General features: G+C 30.1%; 1 protein-coding gene across 1 annotated transcript in view; it reads right to left on the reverse strand.

Moving 5' to 3' along the window:
* Positions 1-764: 764 nt before the first annotated feature.
* LOC129224850 (transportin-3-like) overlaps positions 765-23,122 on the reverse strand; it is a 58,415-nt gene continuing 36,057 nt past the window's right edge. The window contains exons 19-25 of the mRNA XM_054859400.1: positions 18,237-18,438; positions 13,353-13,469; positions 12,429-12,523; positions 11,475-11,643; positions 7,192-7,362; positions 4,476-4,588; positions 765-1,049 (exon numbers count right to left, since the gene is read on the reverse strand). Coding sequence (XP_054715375.1) covers positions 989-1,049; positions 4,476-4,588; positions 7,192-7,362; positions 11,475-11,643; positions 12,429-12,523; positions 13,353-13,469; positions 18,237-18,438 — 928 coding nt within the window. The 3' untranslated portion in view covers positions 765-988. The remainder of the gene's footprint in view (positions 1,050-4,475; positions 4,589-7,191; positions 7,363-11,474; positions 11,644-12,428; positions 12,524-13,352; positions 13,470-18,236; positions 18,439-23,122) is intronic.

A 23,122-nucleotide genomic window follows, 5' to 3' on the forward strand; every position in this document is an offset into this window, starting at 1 on the left:
TTTTACCCTACAAATTGACATAAAAAACTTGAATTGATAAAATGCCATGTTTATCAAAACAATATTTTTTTTAAATATATTTTCTCTACTTTTTTTGCTATAGTAAATGGAATTGCATTTCACACAGAATATTTGATTGTAAATAATAATTAAATAACATTAAAATTTCGTTTAATCATAATTTCAAGCAATTTTGCTACTTTTTTCACATTGCATACAGAACTACCAATTTTAGAATTGGATGAACACCAACATGCTTTAAAGAAATGAATAAACCAAGATAAAAAAAATGGAAGAAGTATGTAGGATCACTTTTAATTGCAAAATAAACTTAACTCCAAAACACAAATTTACATGAAAATGAAAAATGATTGATCAAGAATACAACTTTTTAATGGTAGTAGAAAAATCCAAACGTAAACTTCAACATATTTTAATTATTTTTAAAAGCATAATTAAAGGAATACTTATTTACAGATGAAATAGAAACAAATTTTCCTGCTTAAGATGATTCATGAATTTCTGCACTATAGGCCATTTTAAATCTAGGATAGAAGTAAAAACAAAATAAAAAATAAAAGCAAACATAATGTTGCCATTAAAGAGATGATATGAATATGAACAATGTGATCAACAAATTGACTCTTGCACATGATAAAAATAATATTGCTGGCAAATAATAATTGAACCATTCTGTCACACCCAAATATTTAGTGTGATTATGAAAAAGTATCCAAAAATCATTCTTGTAGGAAGTTTTAAGCCTACAGGAATAACCTAATAAGCTCATGTCACAACAGGGAAAACATATTCATAAATTAAAGAAATTCAAAATTGAACATTTAGTGCTTTTACAAAGTACAGCACAGTCAAATTAATTTTAAAGTTTTCATGACAACATTAATATGAGCATTTTAATATATAAATCACTGTTTATAGTGACTAGGTGAAATGATTTTTTTTTTTCTCCATCTTCACTATTATGCCATTATCTGTACAATCTTGAAAAATCTCTGAGGACATTCAAAACAGTTTTCATATGTTCAGCACTAGATAAAGAAAGAAAAATTAATGAACAATACTAATTATTTCCCAGCAAAATAGCATTATTATTTCTAGTGCATAAAAATAAAACACATACAAATATTTAGTAACACAAACACAAAATTCCTACTTTTACGACTTTTTTTGAATACTTCTCAAAGTTTTTTTTATTGAACATGACTGTTAAACCTAACTTCGTGCAGCATGTAACCCAGATACACATGTATGCAATTCTGAGTGCTTTAATGTTGTAATACACATTTCTTTCAATATTATTAACACTTTTAAAGTTCAACAAAATAAGCAATTTTATACACACAAGAAAGAGAGAGAGAGAGAGAGAGAGAGAGAGAGAGAATTTTAGGGGCATTTTGGAGTATCTCTCTCTTGGGTCTGAAGGCTTTGGAACCGTTTTGGCAAATTCCAACCAATTATTTTTTTACCCAAAAGATCACTTTTAATTCCTTTGAAATACAGTAGAATCTTTTAAAGTTAACCACAGGTGAACTGTTATCAACCGATAAACATATGAAGGTTGTCAGCATAAAGAATTAAAAAAAAAACACACACAAAAAAATGTTAATCGTGCCATTACTACTACAACATACACTGCATATGGATGGCTAATTTATGCTTAAAACATTTACATTTTTGAAAAGAAAGAGGCAATCGTTTTAAAAGGTTTTGCTTTACTTCAAGGGATAACTGGAGAAGGTACTGTCTGCACTCATTTACAAAGCATCAGGGTTCATACTCAATTTTGAAAATTAAAAGTAAGGAGTTTTTCAGGAGTTCATTTTACTTTTTAAGGACTAGTTTCTTATTTAAAGATGCATGTTTTAAAATGTATTTCAGAAAAATTATGCACAACTCTTTAATTATTTATTTTGCTTTCATACAATACATTGAATGCACTAACATACTAAATTGAAAGTAAAATATGGAAAATGGATCAAAATTTTGTAAACCACTTCAAAACTTTTGTGACTCTAACATAAAATGATGATAAACATAAAAAACTGCCAAATTTTAAGAATTTTTCTTCTAAAAACTATCAAAATTATAATTCTAGGAAATAGTGGCACCACTGTTTAGCTATTAAGTTGCTCTTTCATCTATCACATGAAATGTTAGCTTATAAATGTTAAGTAATTAATATTCACAAATTTTTAAAATTGAGAAAAAAATGTAATTTGTTTTTTTTTTAAGTCCAATTTTTTTAAATAAAATAAAATCACAAACCCTGCCAACTACATATTATGCATGAATTAAAACACTACAATAGTTTAAACAAAAATTAATTTCAGCCAGCGATTCCGTACTTAAATTTCTGACATTAACGCTCTTAAAGGGCATGAATATTGTTAAAATGTTTTTAATTTAATGATTTTAATAAAAATATAAATATAACTTAATTTCTTTGCTTCTTTACAAGGCATAGTAAGTGTCTAAAATGCAAAAAATCTTATTCTCATGGCGGATGTAAAGAGATTGCAATTTTCGAAGTGATCGGGGAAAAGTAAAAAAAAAAAAAAAAAAAAAACATAAAAGAATTTATTAAAGTTAATTATTTTAGAATTGCATTTTAGAGTTCTACAATAAACGTATTATCAATAACAATCAGCGTAATTAAAGCAAAAGTCAAATTAAACTAGCGATTTAGATTTTAACTTTTTAACTCTCATAAAAGAAAGCATCAAGAGTCTAAAAACGGCAAATAAAAGAATTTTTTAAAGCAAAAATTTTTTATAATGGTATTTTAACAAGTCTACAAGGTGTGTATTATTAAGCAAAATTCAGGAGTTTTAAGGGCTCTTATTTTCCTTTCTTAAAAAGCAGGAGTTTATAAGGAGTTTGTAAGGAGCATAGAAACCCTGATCATCTGAGCCTTTTTCTACTGCAAAAAGCAAAGGTTTCTTGAATGCTTGAGTGTAAGCTTGACATCATTTTTTGTAATTGTCGAAGTTCATTATAATGATCGCAGAAGTAAAAATAAAATCAGTCCCTATAGTGCGAGGTCATTATAGGGCAAATGTACGAGATATTGCATGTTTGTCAGTTTTATTTAAAAATAACGGACTAAAATTTATAACTTATATTTCATTTTAAAAGAGAATCAAAAATAACAAAATAATAAAAAATCACAGAAAGCAATACATTTATGACATTACACTAAAATAACAGACATAAATTGATTTTTTGACTTAGAGATCATGAGTTGCTTTTGCTTTTTTAGAGGATTTTTTAAAAATCATTTTAAATATTAGTCTCTTCTCATATTGTGGAAGCTTGTCCAATTCTTTCACCCTTTTATTCTCAAATAACACTAACACCACTCAGTGAAAATATTTTACCTTTAGAAAAATTAAAAGGTTATTGGTTTTCAAATATTGTCTTGTGAATTTCAAATAAGTTGAAACTTGATTTTGGACCTTATATTGGAATGAATGATTCAGTTTGGACGTTCTAATGAGAGATAAAATAACATTGCATCCATGGAATTACAAACAGGACTTGCTGCACAGGTTGCTCTAATGAAAGGGTTGCAGTAATGAGAGGTCGTTCTAAACGGCGTCGACTGTAATCTACTTTTTAGTTGTTCCATCTTTACACCAGGTGGGCTATCTAATTATACTTAAATCTACAATAGGGATCGATTTATAAAATTTAATACTTTGCTGTCAGAAACTTGTCTGGAAGCCTTCCTCTCTTTTTGCTTTAAAATTAAGATTTTTTTCCCTGCTAATAGAAATGGAAGGGCTTGGGGCAAAAGTATGAAAAGCCACACAGGGTGACTTTTCAATCAAAATTTGTATTTCTCATAACTAAAATTGAAATAAACATGACACTGGATTATGTTATTTGGAGAAAATCCTATATGGTTTTAGTATTGCAGAATATAGAATGTATACCTTTAAAAAATTCTACAAATATTTTTTATGAGATGCAAATTGGTCTACAGAAAAATTCACATCAAGTGGCATATTCTTGCCCCGAGCCCTTCAATTGCTTCTTGTAACTAAGATGCTTGTATGCAACTTGGTTTACAACATATTTGCGAAAATTGAATAGAGAAGTTTTAAGTATGTTTAAAGTAAGTACTTTATTGCAATGAATTGTGATGACATGAAGTGCAATGACACATATCATCTCCTCAGAGCAACAGCAGGATACCTTACTGTTGATTCTGGGATTAGAAGTCCTAGTTGCTCTGAAGCGACGATACATTAAAAAAGAAAATATATGTATATATATATAAACATGCTCATTGATATGGTCATGCTAAAGCAGCAAGTTAAACTGGTACGATTTCTTATTTTTCTTTTAAAATTAATACAAAAATAAACTATTTTGATTTAAAAAAAAATCCAGGTGCTATGCAGTCACAACTCACAGCACAAATGGAAAATAAAAATGGAAGCATTACATACTTGAGTACATTTTCATGGAACTCTTTCATCTGCTCTGGTGTAGCTGCAACAGTACCACTACTACTTTGACTGGGCAATAATCTTAATGTTGTTTCTAACCAAGTTTTCATGCTCTGAAAAAAAAAAAAAAAAAAAAAAAATATATATATATATAATATATATATATATATATATATATATATATGTAAGAACCGCCGCTCGTTTCTTATTACGAATCTTGATTTTCGCAAGTTGCAGTGTTGTGCTGTGATAATCTACCACGCAGGAAGAGGACAAAGCTACATTCACAACATCTTTATTTTTACATAGAATATACCAGCAGGAACTTCTCTTAACTAACCAACTTGTTTAGTTGTGCCATGATTTTTATATAGGGAATATCATTAAAAGATTACAGATAATTATCCCTCAATTATGTGATCTCACGTGATCTATATAGGAGGAGCAGATTGCAATAACGAAATATTATTGGGCTTTGCACCGCAGACAGAGGCTGGCTTAAGTCTGGAGGGAAAAAAAGTGTCGGGTAGGTACTTTAAGGGAAAACACATCTGAGCCTAGAACATAACCATATATGGTATGAGAAGCATTTAAGTGTGTAATAAATAATGTCTGTGACTCATATGCGCTGACATATAAGTGAACAGAACTTAATATGGAAAAGGCCTAGCAAAGGATTTTTCATATTACATATATATAATTAAAAGTAATCCAACAAATCTGGCAGCCTCTTTCAGGTTTAATTGGCCACTACTTAAACACAAGGTCACAGGTGGTAAGCACATGCTTTCCCTGAGTAACAGGAACTGTTCAGTGCTACAGGAAGAACGGTAGAATGAAAAAGAGAAAGGATGAATTGACTTGATATTGAGCATTGGCTCAGAAAGTAGTGTTGAGATGAGTAGCAATCGATGATTTTTACACCTCTTGTAAATATGTCTAGGACATAAAATGCAATCAAGATATGCTAAATAAACGCATAATTTAGAATTTAAGAAGTGTTATCACTGTCTTAAGAGCTCAGAAAATCTTAAACAAAAATTCTTCAAAAGAATTCAAAACAAAGCAAAAATTAAAATTTTTTTAGGTATTCAGAAGATCACTACATTACAGTTGACATTGTATTTTATTTAAAAGGCCATGGATGATTTCTTACATTTCACTAATTGAAATGTTTCAATATGCTGAAATAGTCTGCATAATTAATTTCATTTAAGTATGTATTTAAAAGGAGAAATGCATGTGCATTGAGGCAAGGTGAATATTGAAAGGTTAACTTCAAAAGATGATTTCCATAAAAACACATTTGAAAAGTTTTCCCAACAGGTGAACAACTAGCTTGGCGTTGTTCACTGCATGTTTTGAGATCAAAAGAAGAGAAAATTCAACAGGAAAATTATACCTATGCAAATTCTCTGAAAAGTCTAGATTTGAAAAAGAAGAAGAAAAAAAAAACACCTAATATTGAGGTAGGCCTTTCTATTCTCAATTCTACTGAAGCTACTGTTCTCAATTTGCATTCTAAAACTGAAAATATCATACATTGCCTTAAATATCCTTTAGTAAGAACTATCAAAAATACATAACTTGATTAAGCTCCCTTTAAACCTCTACTGCCTATCCTGACTTGGAGGTCCCACAAAATTTAAGGAGTCGCAGAGAGAGGCCCCTCCCCTCCTCCCCCAGTTGCAAACTTAGAAAACCTTTACTAATAATAAAGCTGAAGGTCTGTATGTCTATATGTCTGTTACGTGCATAGCGTCTAGACCGTTCGGCTGATTTTTGTGATATTTGGCACAAAATTAGTTTGTAGCATAGGGGTGAACGCCTCAAAGCGATTTTTTGAAAACTCTATTTTGTACTTCTATTCCAATTTTAAGAACTTTTCACCGAACAAATAATCACAACTTGGGCTAGTAAATTACCAAATTATTATAACGTGGAACCGTAACATGGGCAAGCCTAGCAAATTGGCGAGAACATAGCAAATTCGCGGGAAATTCATCATCCATTATTTGTAAATATACAGGTGAACCGACAGACCTTTTAGTTTTCTACTACTGGCAAAGCCATGTGGGTACCACTAGTTAATAATATTAGCTTTATATTTAAAAAAGATAAAAATATAGTTTTGTTAAACAATGTAATTAGATCGTGATATTGCAGAAATATCCAAACATAATACTTCTTTAGAATTATTTCATGATAATCTTTGATGGATAGTTTGTATTTTGACAATTTTCAAAATCAATTACAGTGATAATTTGAAAAGACTGTACGAGTATCTTGCTTTAAAAAAAAAAACATATTTGAAATTAACGATTGATGATTTTTAAGAACATTTTACTGAGCAAATTATTATAACGTGGACAAACAAATCACCATAATCTGGACTAGCAAATTACCATAACGTGAACGAGCAAACTACTATATGCGACCCTGGACGAGCGAATTAACATAGCAAATTGGCGAGAAATTCATCATCTATGATTTGTAAATATACAGGTGAACCAAATGACCTTTTAATTTTCTACAATGGGCAAAGTCAAGTCGGTACCGCTAGTATAAAATATTTTAAAAACAAAAATCCGCCATATAAGTGTTCAATACATTTCTCTTTAACATTCTGTGCATTTAATTTTTTTTTTCTGACGGGAAATAATTGGGTCAGTCAACACTTATTGATTATATAAAAAGGTTAAAAAAAAATACTCACTTCTTTATCAAACAGAACTAATTCATAAAGAACATCAGCAACATTTGACAACAAATATGAAGGTAAACAGAATATGGAAGCTTGAATTAGACTATTCACTAAAAGTTGACCATTTTCATTTAAGAGAGACTGTGTGACAGCTCTTCTTTGCTGGAAACTTGTCGCATCTTGCTGTAATAACAAATTTACATCTGTTAATTATTTTTGTTAATATGTTAGAAACACTGAAAGAAATGACTTGTCCTAATTTTAAGACTTAGTGGGGCAAATGATTTGTACTTTGTAAGTGCACAAAGTGATGGTATACATGTATGTATTCAATACTTTGAAATGCACAAAATTAAAAATGCTTCATATTGCAAAACCAGAAATGATATGTTTGATTTTCAAAGAAATAAAATGTCTATCTTTGCAACAGTATCTCTAATTCAAGTTTTTAAATATACTAAAGCAATTTAGGATTTAATATATGATTTTCATTTCTATCTCAGTCACTATAATACAATGGCAATATTTTCACAAGGTCTAATCTGCCGTGAAAGGAAAACTACAGTGAAATCGAAAACTTTTATTAGGAATCTTTAAACATATTATTCAGCCTTTCCCAACCCTTGTCACAGATCACAGTCACCTAGCCTTACAGCTAATTCTCAACATTTGTCTTAGCCTAACAATTGACTTTCAAGGCATATTTTCATTTGAGCAAAAAGATTAAAATTGAAGCGAGTTAAGTAGACTATGATTATGAACATTTATACCCTCATGATAGATGTCAAATCAAACAATAAATAATTTTTGCTTTTAAGATTATACTTACTTAAAAAAAAATAAATAACTAAAAGCACTAAAGCAAAACCCCTCCCCTACCTACTAATTCAATTGGTTTATCAACTTTAAATGTCACCAAAAGCAATGACAAAAGGGTCCCTCAAATCTCCACAATAGGGAAGTTGCAACCTATTAAATGTTCATATTTTGGCTATTGGATATTTTTAATTGACCCTCAAAACTAAAAAATTCACCATCGCTGAATTTTAAAACACTGTGGTTGATTTTTAATGAATTTTTAAAAATCCACGCGCAAAAGTGCGCTCTTCTGAAACGTCACAGGGCGCGAAGGGCAGCCTTCCGCCGAAGATCCCTTGTTTTCGCTAGGGACATTTTGAGCGCGCTGATATTTTTATTTTTTAGAAATTCAATAATCCTTTTGAACACACTATGGAGGCTGGATTCGTTAAAGCACAATCTAAATAATCTTCCTCAAATAATATCAATGATGATATTCGAATATTTCCGAGAGGATGAGAGGTTTAATGTTCCAGAAACGCGAGGAGATAAGACTTTTACGTTTCATCTTCGAAGTCGAATGCACGTTCTTCGGTTTCTCCCATGACATGGGAACAGGTTCGCTAGCGTTTCTCTCCTATCGGAAGAGCGCATGACGTCACTTCCTATGCCATTTGACGTCACAAGGGCTTGAACTTTCAAAATTAATTTAAAAAAAACTACTTATCGTATCGCAAAAATTTTTTCACCTATGATGTTCATACATGTTACTCTATCATATAAAAATAAAATTGAAAAATCGAAAACTTCCCTATTGTGGATTAGTATTGAAGGGTAATCCAATCGACTCGGGACTTTTAGACCCAAGGGATTTACCAGAACTACTCGGGCATGTACTTTGTGAGTCTTTGGCAGCATTAAGCTCAGATTCAGGAACTCTTTGAATCAGAGTCTGGTATCTTATTCATTAGGCAGCTCATGGTTTAATTAGTAACTCTGAAATATACATAAATCCTGCATCACTCAGGGATGAGAGTGGTCAGAGAGCAAAAAGGAGGAAATCCAAAAAAAAAAAATAAAAAAAACCTAAAAGGGATGATATCCAAAAACATTTCGTGAAAGGGTTGATATCCCAAAACCATATCAAAATAGAATCTAGAAGCTATGATATTCAAAAATTCAACAAAAATGGCTAATTTACCAGTTTTAAAGGTAATACGTATTTAATTAAGTATAAGTAACAATTTTGTACAATTTGCTGCATTGTACCATTTCTTGTAAGAGTATTTAATCTTAAATAAATCTAAATTTTGAAAAGAGGCAACAATTTCTAACCAGTGAGTCCTTGAACAAGGGTTGGGGGAGCCAGAGGTCAATCTTGGCTGCATCACTCAATAGTGTCAACTTTTCATATTTTTTAGAGAAAAATACATGTTTTTCATTAAAAACATTTGCGTTTATAGTGTTAAACCAGTAAGAACATAAATTTTAAAATTAAGTCTGTTTATAAAGTAAAAATTTACAACAGAGAAAAGTCTAAAATTTCTTTATGTGGTAAAACATACCTTTCACAGAAAAATTGGAAATAAATAAATATATAAACAATTGGTTATCTTTTTCCTTGCATTGGAACCCAAAATTTGTTTTTAAAAGCTTCCTAATACGATTTTGGAATCAAAAGAACAACTTGCAGCTGCCTCATTTAATCATGAAATCTCAAAACTTTTAACAGGCTGTAAAGCCTAAACCATTTGAGATTCACCATAAATATTTTTTACACTGACTTAAATACACAAAAAAAGTAACCATGCCAAGTTTCAAAAAAATCGAAACTGTGGGTGCTAACCCACGTTTTTTTGATTGACTTCTGAATTTTTTCGAAAATAAAATAAAGAAATAAAAATATTATTGAAATGATGAATAAAATAAGCAGATATAAGGTAGCATACAGTAAAAAACCATCCAACATTAAAAATAATTGAAATACTTGCAGGATGCAAAAAGATTGAAATCTCAAACGAGGCATGCAACTTTCGGGGCAGCACGTGTTTGACGTCGTTGGCATGATTCCAAAACATACATTTTCGGCAGATATCGCGGAGGATGAAGATTCGATTGGAAAAAATAGAAAGAATAAGAAATCGAGTACCAAAAATTCGAAAAAATCATAATTTTTTTCCAATTTTTGGGGAAAATAAGGCTTGAAAGAGGCAAAAAAAGGAGGAAAAGGAGGAAAGGTTTTAAAAGCCAGAAGAAAAAGCCGGAATTCCGGCAAAAGCCGGAAAAATCTCATCCCTGATCACTTAAAACTATCCATCAAGAAATTCCAAATTCGCATGGGTATGCAGAGAGAATTACTGAACTTTTTCATAGTACTGCTAATACATATTTGATTTCTGCATGTCGAATTAAGGAATGATTTTAACCATTCATCATGCATGCAGTAGGAACTCTTTTCAGGTTAGCACATTCAGAAAGCAAACTATGAAGCAAACCAAGTTTGGCAAGTTTTTGCCGGGGGTGGAAAAAACCATGGAAAAAACCACGATTTTCACCGCCCGGCAAAAATAGGTTTTTGCCAAAGTGGCAAAAATAGATTTTGTGTTAACAACTTACGGACAGTTTTTTTCCTTGTATATAAAAGTAAAAGCATGAAAAGATTTTTATAAAATTTTAATTTAATTATTTTTATAGTTTAAAAAAATTTTAAGGTTTAACTTACTTTTAAAGTTATAGAGCATTTTTACTTTTAAATTTTTAAACATTAAAAATTAAAATTTCAGTTTGTAACATCTAAGACAAATAATTAACTTGCAATGAAAATGTAATTAGCTTGTTTGTTATAGCATTTTTTACAGAACGCTAAATATCTATATAAAGTATACTTAATCAAGATGCAATTATAAAATAAAAGAAATAAAATTAAAAAGCAAAATACACATTTTTTTAGATTGAAATATCACTTAAAACATCATAGACTATACCATCTTCATCAAAACCTATTTGTTGTTTAAGCATGGCATAGCAATAAACTAGTTTCGTGAGAGAAGTAACTGACAAACAGTTTCGTATTTTTGATTGTACAAAAGAAAAATTTGTTTTAGCATTGAAGGAATTGGCTCATTCTGAAAAAATTGTTTAAGCAAACATTTAACTAAAATATTAAAGTGCATTATTTATATTATATTGTCTTTATTTCTTGATTATCAACAATATAATACTAATTATTTGCAATTAGGTTTTTGCCGTTTTTTCCATGGTTTTTTCCACTGTCCCGGCAAAAATACCTTTTTGCCGGCAAAAAACCTAACCCTGAAGCAAACTCTCTCGTTCTCTCTTTATTTTGCATGTGGATTAAATGTTCTAAGCAAGTTTTAATAATGTACAGTAATAATAGAAGTATAAAAGAACATTCAGCATCGGCAACACAAGCATAGTGCATCAATGTCTTAAAATTCATTATATAAGCCAGATATTTGTAACTATAGCTCTCAAACCTGTCTGGTTCCATCTTGAACTCTAGCTCCTTTTATGAAATCATGGAAAAACTTAACTACAGATGTATTGGCATCTTTGTGATCCAATGTACATGCTAGTATGGCACATTGTAGAACAGGCTTGACTGTGGAACACTGGAGAAATGGAAGAGGTGCCCATTGCAAAAATCTGAAAAATTATAATTATATTCAGCAGGGGGAAAAAAACTAAACTGAATATAAATGAAAAAATGTATAATAGGTACACGTTAATGTTTATTAGATTCTGCAGGGACCAATTAAAAAAATGTACAAAAGAGAAACAGTGCTTCATTGTAAATACATTTATCATGAGGCACACAAAGTATGACTTGTTATAAAGAAGAAAACTTGTAGGGAAAAGAAAAAGAGTAAAACAAATCTTTTATTTGCTCAGCAACATTTAGTCAAGAAAAAAATAAGTAAACAAATAATATTTATTATTATTATGTTTTAATAAAAATTTTGATTTCTTGACTTATGTCCTCAACTGGGGAGTGTTCATTTGAGCATACTTGTTTATTAAAGCTGAAGATTTTTGTTTGATTTAACAACTTTCGAAATGTTACTCATATCAACATTTGAGTTTAATAAGAACAAATCAAAATTTTCAGAAAGATTTCAATTATCAATTTAAAACTAGTTTGTTGTTGCCTTGGTCTCAACATACTAATCTCATCTGTAAAATTATCTGCAAATATGAATTGTACAATATAGAAATGAATAATACATGAAACAGAGTATATAAGAATTACCAAAATTCAAAATCATTATTCTTATATTTCATCAAAAATGTCGTGCATTCTTTAATCAGAAAAAGCATTTTGAAGCAATGTACTACATTTAATTCTACACTAAAAATTTAAATTTGAATACAATTTTTTTGCTTTGACTAATTATTGAATCTACTGCAATGTTATAAATTTTATCATGTACCTTGTGCACAGCCGGAATAAATCGTCAACTGTATCCGAATGATTTCTTAAAGCATCATTTCTTTCTAATAACCTAAATGCTGGAACACAGAATGCCTAAAACCAAATAATTCTTTTTTACTAATATTTATAACACAAAGAGTTAAAACAAGAAATATTTAAAGCACTAACAAAAGCTAATTTAACAGCTAACATACTTAGAAAATCAATATTACCGGTTCCGGCAACTTCTAATTTATTTACTCATTTGTGTCTTTTATTTCTCGTTTAATTTGTCCATTGCCAGACTTTCTGAACCGCCTTTCTTTTTAAACTGATAAGGGGTTTGCTTCATTAATCTTGAAAGTTGTTTGTAGATTTCTTAACTCTATTTTATTGATTTTATTTGTACAATACACGTTGTCATAATTTTATTCATTATTCTTCAGTTAGTTTTTTAAACAATAAAGGTACGGCTTTCTTTTAAATTGTTCAAGTTTTTATTTATATTTTAATTCATTCATGATAAGACCAATTCCAGTTCCACTAACTTTGGCAGCACCTTTTAATTTTAAATTGTGCTCTTTCAACCTTTTTATTTTATTTATTTATTTATTTTTTATGCCGGTCTTGCTAATTTTTCTAATATTGAGCTCATAGCTGTTAGTACCACAACATGTTTAGACAGTATTACAAACTGTAGATAGACTTTTGATGTTGCTCATTCTTTATTACAATTATGTTTCTCTAATTATGAATTTTAATAATTATTTTGTTTTAATATTTAAAATATCAGTATACTTCACACGTTTTTTGATAACAATGAGACTATTCGCAATCCTATCCTTCCTAAATATTGATGATAATTAGGTCATTTTATTTTTATTTTAATAATAACATATTCCATATCAAAATTTTAAAATCAAAAATTTCAAAAATTATCTACCTGCAGCATATCTAAAAGTCCTTGAACACAACCAGGTTCTGAACCATATTCATCAACTAAAACACTACCCAAATAAAGGAAACAGGAATGTTGGTGGACTTGATAAATTTCAACCATCTGAAAGAAGAACATGTTAAATACAACATGACTAAATAATGGCAAAATAAAACAATTTCTTAGAATTAAAATGATGATTTTTTTAAAAACCTTAATGAAGCTAAAATAATGAAGTAGGTTTAGCATCAATTACAATTAATTAAAATAATGTTTATTAAAAATAATTTTAAGCTGTACATTAGGGTGGAGTGAAAAAAATGAAATTGGGAAATATCTAAAGCCTATATGCGGAAAAGTTGCTTTTTACTAAGCCTATTTATCATAAAAAATTTCAGCTAAAACAAAAATTATCTTTAGCTGCCCATTTGACTGTGTTGAAGTAATTAACCTGATTCTTCACCAAACTAGCAAAAATGGAATGATAAAATATAATTACCTCTCACTTGAAACTTTGAATATTCTGCATTCTTTGTTCTAGTTGGTTATCTTTCTTTTAAAAGTACATTTTATTTAGTTCAAATTATTTCAAACTATTGATTTACAACTTCAAATGTAAATGAAAATGCTGTTTTTGCATATAAACAACTTGAAAGGAAAAGAGAAAAACCACAATTATTAGTCAAGGTTTTTCTTTATCATTGTAAATGAGATCAGCGTCAACTTTTTAAAGTGCAACTGAATTCCAGTCAGTTACAAGTCAAATAGTTATCTGCAATAGAATGTTTTCTTGGCGTGACTACATTATTTTATTATACTGTAAATTGTTTCACTTCCAATTTGATGTGATAATTTAAATTTAATATTAATAAAATATATCCTAACATTCTGTTGAAACTTTCACGTTCTCTGATGGGTATTTTCTGGAAACCGAAAAGTTCTATTTGTTGTCGTTAACCTTCTACAATTTCTGTATTCTTTCTTAACAAAAAGAATGAAATATTTTCGTTTGAAATTTCATTCCACATTTTGTAGACATACCATTGTTTTGTACTAAGTTCATCAGGGGCAACCTCTGCCAAAGCTACATCTACTTTTTAAAAGTTTACTACAGCCATATATTTTTACATTCCTCTAGTTTTTTCCCAATTTCTTAACAATATCATTTTGGCTCAGCGGTTATTTCCTTTCAAATATTGGAGTAAATGGCGTAATTGTAATTCTTTTGCATGAAATTCATAAATAAACCATTGCAAAGAACATCAAATAGAAATCTCAATTTTCCTTACACTCCAATTTAAAACCTGTATTAATAACTGTTTCATTTAACCTACAGCATGTAAATTAGAAATATAAATATTTTTTTTTTTCAAAAAGTTAATATGCTTATTTTAATGTTATGAGAGCTACCAGACATAGAGTGACAGGGATATCATACTTTGATTTAAGTTATGAGAGCAAAACAACTTGATCTTCTGTTGTCTTTCTGACTTTATTTATTCATTCCTTAATTTGAATTAAAATAATGCCCTTTTGATCGTAAAAGTACAGCATATTCTTACAAAAAGTGTTATTCTTTGTTTTTCTTTTGAAGTCATTGGGTATTTTTCTTCTTTTCCTTCTGATTTGGCAACCATCGAGTTATTTCATGGAATCTTCTTTGGCAATAATTCAAATACAAATATGACCACCAGCAACAGGATCTGGGCCCAGCTAGGTTGATCTTAGGTGAGTAAGTCCCCCAATGAAGATCACTGACCCTCTTAAAACTATCTATCCCCTTTCTCATTACAGACGCTTCCGGTAAATGGTTAAAAATGTTCACAACCCGACTAAAGTAATGTTTTTCCCCTAATTTCCAGATTAGTTTTAACATCTTTCATATTGATAAATTTAAGCAACTGAATCATGTCTCATCTGACTCTACTCTGCTTCAGGCTATACGTATTAAGACCTTTAAGTCTGGCACCATAATCTAAATATGAAAGCCCTCTTACTAGCCTAGAAGCCCTTCTTTGAGCCCTTTACAATGAAAAAATATCTTTCTTTGGATAAGGAGACTAAAACTGAACAGCATTCTAAAGATTAAGTCTTATCAAACTCATATATCTTCGAAAGCAGCATTGATAAGAATTGAAGCTGATCTATCGGAGTCGTCATCCATGCTACACTTGGAAGTTTAATTCTTACTTACATTACTGAAGGAAAACTTTGACTTATAATAATTTTAAGGGTTTAAAATAATTCAAGCTAAATGAACTACTTCAAAAGAGAAAGACAATCAATTAGAACAAAAAACGCAGTTGATACTAGTGAACAAAATAAAGTGCACTGGTAGAGCATGTGCGATTAGTGTGCTTAATGCACATTAAAAAGTAATTTTGCAATCGCCTAGGTCATTTAACTAACTATACATTAAGTATTTATTTATCAAGAGTTTTATTTCAAACATTAAAAGTTTCAAATGAGAGGTAATTATATTTTATCCCTCCATTTTTGCCAGTTTGATGAAAAATCAGGCTGATTACTTAAAATTCAAAGTCAAATGGATAGATAAAGATATTTGATTTGGCTGAAATTTTGTATGATAAATAGGCTTGGTAAGCCTATTATATATTACATGTATATATTACATATTTACTATATATTACATATTTCTGAATTTTTTTCTTTTCACACCACTCTGTTGTACATACATTAGTTTAAAAGGTTTAATATTAAAACAATGGGATGAAGTTTGTTTATCAAATGACTTACAGTGTTAGTCCTAAATTTTAACTATTCAATCTTTAAATGACTAAATAACATAACTGAAATAAATAATGAATAAAATATATAAAAACTGAAATAAATAAAATGAAACAATCATACCAATTTAAGATAAAAATCAATTAAATTATTTGATCTAGACAACACTGAATTCGATAATAGTTACATTTACATTTTATTTCAAATCGTTAAGGATATTCTTATTCATTTCCCCCTGAATATAAAATCATGCAAAGGCATTGTTACTCATAATGCTGCAAATATGGTAGGTGCTTTTTTAGGAATGCAAGAAAAACCAAGACCAATGGAATGGCAAGGCATGTTACACACGTTTCACTGTTTTGTCTGTTTTTCAAACCTTGTAAATTTAAACAGTAATGCAAAATGAGAGCATGGCAAGAACAGGGTTCGTACTCAATTTCAGAAATAAAATGAAGGAGTTTTGGAGGAGTTTCAAAGGAGTAAAATGAGATTTTGAAGGAGTACTAATGGGCTGTCATTAATTGATCTCTCACTTTTTTTTCAACATATTTGACCCCCTTCCTCCTTTGTCACACTTCACCTAACTCCTCTTGTTACAATAATTGTGTGATGTCACTTTTTGTCACCCTCTCTCTTCTCCTTGTCACAATTTCATGAACCAGTTTCCCCCTCATGGCATGACATCACTTGTGGATGAAACTTTTTACAATATCATAACTGGGACTTACTAAACATTTGTTTTGTTTTTTTAACACATTCACTTCATATAGTACATGTACTTATGTATTCTTTACTAATAATAAAGCTGAAAGTCTGGATCTCTGTGAGGTGCATAGCGCCTGGACAGTTCGGCCGATTTTTATGAAATTTGGCACAGAATTAGTTTGTAGCATGCTGGTGTGTACTTCAAAGCGATTTTTCAAAAATTCGATTTTGTTCTTTTTTTATTCCAATTTTAGAACATTTTCTCGAGCAAAATTATCATAAGATGGACGAGTAAATTACCAAGTTATCATAACGTGGAACCATAACATGGGCAAGCCAATTGTCAAGAAATTCACCATATGTAATTTGTAAATATACCAGGCGAACCAAAAGACCTTTTAATTTTCTACTACGGGCAAAGCCGTGCGGGTACCACTAGTTTTAAATATTTAAGTAATTATTAGCCAACCTGATTTTTACAGCTGAGAGTGTGGTGGAGGAAAAAACAATAATCATAACACTTGAAAAAATAGCCAAACACCATTTAAGCATGTTTTACTTCACTTGTGAAATATCTTATTAATAAATATTTTCACCTTCAACTTTTATGATTTCCTATGATCAATTTGTAAATCAAATCTTTATGAAAAAAATAAATGTACAAAATTACATTAAAATCGCGCTTGTGAGGAAGTTAAGTTGACGATTGAAGTATTTTAAGTTACTGTCACAGAGGGAGATTATGTAGTCTTGAACTAAAAAAGAAAGCGTTTTAAAGGAGTTAAAACCAAAATGAAGGAGCTTGAAGGGGCTTTAAAAACATTTCCTAAATGAAGGAGTATTGGAGGAGTTTTGAAGGAGGGTATGAACCTTGAATAACCTATCTTGCAAGATTAATTTTGCGTACAGTTCAACAAACATTTGGGCAATATTTCAATCTTTGAAAGCTACAAAAAGATCTAGGCATGTTTTTGTTCTTTGTCCTTTTTGTTCTATTAGGTGATACTGTAGAATAAACTTGTTGAAAACAATTCCGTAGAACTCCATATACAAAATTTGATAATAGTGACAAAGAATTTTTTTTTAATTCTGAGCTCTTTTGTCTTACTTGTCACACTTCTCCTCATGTAAAATTTGGAACCAATGGAAATTTTTACTGCATTCCTCTAAATTTTCTTGAGACTGCAAAAAGTCATGGACAATACTAATAGAACCCATCAAGTTTTAAAAATTTTCTCAAACTAATTTGAGGTTTCAGATATTGGAATGAATTTTTTTGGCTACAAGAACTTCAAATTGTTACAAAGAAGACTGTTTAAAACAAAATAGTCAAAGACAATCATTGAGTTGTTCTATCATTTTAACCAAACTCCAACCAAAATTTAAATTGGCAATTCTAAAACCATTTCAAGCAAAACCAAATAAAGAACTTACTTGAGTTACAAGAGGTTCCAGCAATGATGCCGACTGTTTTCCGACACATCGAATAGCAAACCTGATGCAACGACAGCAACGTTCAATAATACGCACATCAGACTGATACTTGGCACAGGTTTCAGATAATAATGGCCACACTTTTTCAACAACAGGTTGACAAGGATGCACCTGACCGTTGGTTATGGAAGGAGTTGTATTTCTGTAATTTTAACACAAGTATTAATTTACAAAAAAAGTTATTACCTATAAAGATAAATTAGTTTCTTTATATTTTCAAAAAGGATAATTTAATAAACCTTTAAAATGCACAAGTAAGATAGACAAAACAAAAACAGTCTGAAGCTCAGAAACATTAAATTTACAAAACAATTCTTTTATAGTGCTAACTTTTCAATTACAGACATCCTAAAAATAAAAAACACCATTTTACTAGATAGCATATTAAAAAGTTCATAAGAATCAAATACAAGTCTAAGTTTTAAAAATGATGTAGCAAAAAACTTAGATGTATTACTTAGGGCTAAGTAATGTAATAGGAAAATTTCCACTTTTAAAATGGGAAGTAAACTAAAAAACTTCTTTTTTATCATTGAAGTTCACCAATAGTGCTGAACTTGACCCTCTAACGACTCTTACAAATAGTGCAACAACTATTACTTTTTTATCACCACATTTCTTTCTCTGCCCTTATCATATAATTACTTTTTGATACTTCACTCAATAAAATCTACACATAAGTATATAACAGCGATGTGCAGTCCATGTAAGCAAATCAAGTAGAGCATGGGCACTCCAAAAATAGTTGTTATTTCTCATTTGCATGCTCATGACAGGAAGTATGAATCATAAGTTTTTCTTATTTTAACTCTCACAGATTTAAAAAAAAAAAAAAAAAACTATTTTTTAGTTGTTTAAATGGCGCACATATCCCCAGGGAAAGAAAAGAGAAAACCAACAAGTCTAGCCCATGCAGGAGGAAGAATACAGGGAGTGCCATGACAACGAAGGCCGCCATGGCTTCTATACAATGAAAAAAGATCACTGTTAATGCTTCTTCAGATTCAAAATCAAGCAACCAGCTCCAAGTATGAGGATATAGCAGAGTCACCAAATTGGCTTTTTTAAAGTCAAATTCGAGAAATTTGGCTTTTTTAAAGTCAAATTCGAGAAATTTGGCTTTTTTTGAAATTGCCTGGCTTCTTGGGTTCTTTAGATTTTAAATACTTTTAAACAACCGTTTGAAAAAGGTGAAGTTTTTAAAACTAAGATTTGTTATAAGTTCATTTCATTTTAAAAATTTTATTTCGTCTTTTTTAACCATGCTTCAGCTTTGTGATGATGAGTTTCCGTCTTCACGATGGTAATAGGGGATGGCTTTTGGTTGTTAGAGTAATTACTGTTCCAGATGGCTGATAGCTGTTCTCGACATTCGATACTTTTTACCCCAGTTTCGGTCATAATCTGCTTTTTTTAACGTGCTGCTAATATGCATTTCTAATGTATTTTTGTAATTAATCAGTATTATGCATTACATATGTGTTTTTTCTGCATTAAAAAAAAAGTTATGTTCAACATGAGAGAAACTAGAATTAACACGTTTTAACTCAGAAAACACAAATATACTATAAAAAATATTATAAAGTATAAGTAATAACATGAAGACAGACATCGCAGATGCTTGGGCCACTGTAGGCGCCTAGTATATAATGAACAAAAAAGATTTAAAGCAGAAATCCTTTTTAAATCTATTGCTTTCAATAAAATAAGTCTTTCTTTTATGAAGATTGATGGCTAGAAAAGAGGATAGATACACAAACAGAAATTTACATTTTAAAATTTAAAATAATGACTTTACACAATGTCACTTTTTAAATTTAATTTTTAAGTTCATGCTGGTATTGCAGTGATAACATGTTGGACTTTAGAATGAAATACAATGAAACTTAATCATATATGGATAGAAAACTTAATAAAGTTTAATTGTATTTATTTCAAAGTCCAACATGATAGTGTAGCAACACAATCGTCAAATGAAAAATTAAAAGTTTGTGCTTATGGCATTATTGAATTGGATATGCAAGACATTTAAATGATGAAAATTATTCCATATGAACCTAAAAATTCAGAAACTATTTCCATGTGTATTTTTACTGAGCACAAAAAAAAAAAAAAAAAAAAAAATCATATATCCCACTGCGGCAAGAAAAGTATTGAAGTTTTTTAGAAGGGAGGGGAAAGCTAATGGATGTGAAACAAGCCTGCATGCATGAGCTGACCTTGAAACTTGGTGTGTATGTTTGAATTTTTCCCCCATCTGTCAATAGTGTCAGTTGCTGGCAAACAGTTTTACTGAGGTAATGTGTGGTGTTCTAGAAGGAAATTTTAATTTCAAGAATGATGCAAGGACCGGAACAAAAATACTGTATCAAATTTTGCCAAACTGCGGGACAGCTAAGTAAAATGCTCCACTTTAAAGATGCAGACACGCATGTTGCGACAATTTTCCCAGTACATTTCTCACATTTGGTTTCGATGTTTTTGGCGAAAAACTCTACTTTTGAGGTTCAACAGACTCTTTACTCCCTGATATGTATCTGCAACTCCAAACTTTCCCAGAGGATATTGAAAGGTACAATATTTTAGACATAAAAGGACGCATGGAGATGCTACGACAGCCAAGCCATACTCTATTCTGAAACAGGCCTTCTTAAAATGCTTACACATGGTGCCCCCTCCAAAATGGAAATCAAATTAAAGCAAACTTTTTTTTCTCTAACTACAGAGATTTCTTTGTGTTCTTAGTAAACTACAATATTTTCATAGTTTACGTATCACCAGACTTAGTATCCCAGGAACAAATAGGCAAATACATAAAATGTTAATTTTAATAAAATGTAGGAATAAAATAAGACAACAGGGTAAATGAATATTAAGAGTAAAAATGAAAATTTTAAGCAAGATTGAAGTCCTATGATTTAAAAACTACAGTGGGAGTCCGAATTAACAAATTCATCTGGACCGAAACTTTTATACATTAAATCAGGGTTATTCGTAATATCGGGGAGCGAAATTTTTTTTAGCCTGAATAAGCAACGGCACAATAATATCCTTAATTAGAAAGTGTACACTTTTTATTCAGCATTCCGTGACTTATTATACACCAGTTAGTTTGAAATTTTGTTGTACTGTGTAATAGATTTTGACAATTTCTTTGATACTTTAACTCAGAATCTCTCTAATAACTCTTTCGACGTTATGGAGAGAAGAAAATACTGTGTTATCTACAGCCTGCTGCATGAGATATGTTTTTAGTTTCCATTCCATGTAAAACATTAGAAAAATCACTTTCAGCAACAGAATGGCTATTCGTTGGTTGGCTACTTGCATGTCAAACATTGCTGATTCCAAGAGAAGTCTTTTTCTGCTTCGCACAAGGTGGACATATCATTTAGAAAACAATACAATATTTCCTAACTCAAATTAACAAAAAACATTTTTTTCGGCTGTTAAAATAATTTGTTAATTCAGAGTTTAATATTCGGTAAGTCGGGGTTTTTGCCTTCAGTTCAGTCGGGGAAAAAGAAAAATTCGTTAAAAAGCGAAATTTGTTAGATAGAAGTTCGTTAAATCAGAGTCTGACTGCATCTACGTTGGTTTGGTGGAGCATTTTGTGATTTTAAAGATGCGTTAAATATTAAATTTCAAAATCATTAAAAAAAAAAAAATATGCATGAGGTTTATTTCTATTTTGATAATCATTTAAAGAATAGCATAAAAATAACTATTACAATTTAAGTAATAAAACATCTATAAAACCAAATCAAAAATTAAGCATAAATTAATTTGATTTCCCATATTTACATATGTAATCATAATGATAAAATAAGAAAATACAACAATAGAAAAGAATCAATAATATTAAAAAGTTTTGAAGTTAGTTAAACTTTTAAACCTTAAAATTATTATTAATAAGTGTAACACAAGGGAAGGGATCAGAAAGAGAAAAATACATGGATCTGTAAAAATCCCAACAGAAAAGAGGAAATTACGTGATTGCTTGAAAATGCTCGTTTGATGAGTTTTGGACGAGAAATGAGAAGAAAAAACTTCTTTGCAGAGTTATTTTTTACAAAAGAAAATAAAAGGAAGCAGAAAATGGGTGCAGGGAAGACTTTTTAAACACATGAAAAGATTTTGAAGAGGAAAAAAAAATCAAATGATAACATCAACAAAGTAACCTTAGAAAATCGTTGAAATTTCAAATTTCAGTAAAAGATATAACAATGGGCTTTTAAAAAAGAATGAAAGATGATTGAGAAAAATGTTCAATTTTTTGAAGACTAGCTTAAAAAATAAAAATAAAGCACCTTGCTAAAATAATTAAGAATTTTTGTTTAAAATTAAGTACTTTAAAGGGCCCTTTGCAACAGGTTACCAAAATAAAGAACTTTGAAGGATTTTCAAGGACACCCAGGAACCTTGTTATAACAATGGCAGCACCAATGGGAGAAGTGAGGGGAGTTCCAAAGAGACTGCTTTGAGGGTGCTTGTGTTTCCAATGCTCAAAGTTTGCCCCCCCCTCACCCTTTTAGGCCAAAGGTTGAATATCTTTTGTGTATATTTTCAAACTCAGATCCAAACAGTTATTTCGTCGAGTAGTACATCAAAACTATTATGTACTGAAATTTTACTCAAAAACATGAACAAATAAAAATTGTTAACCAAACAATGTATGTTACAATTAAGAAATACAGCCGGATTCCGATTTAACGAACCTCTATTTAACAAATTTTGCAATTTAACGAATTTTTCTTCCCCCCCCCCGACTAAAATAAAGGCAAAAACCCCTATTTACCGAATAATAGACCCCAAATTAACAACTT

The sequence above is a fragment of the Uloborus diversus genome, chromosome 1 (assembly GCF_026930045.1).
Source record: "Uloborus diversus isolate 005 chromosome 1, Udiv.v.3.1, whole genome shotgun sequence".
Taxonomy (NCBI): Eukaryota; Metazoa; Arthropoda; class Arachnida; order Araneae; family Uloboridae; genus Uloborus; species Uloborus diversus.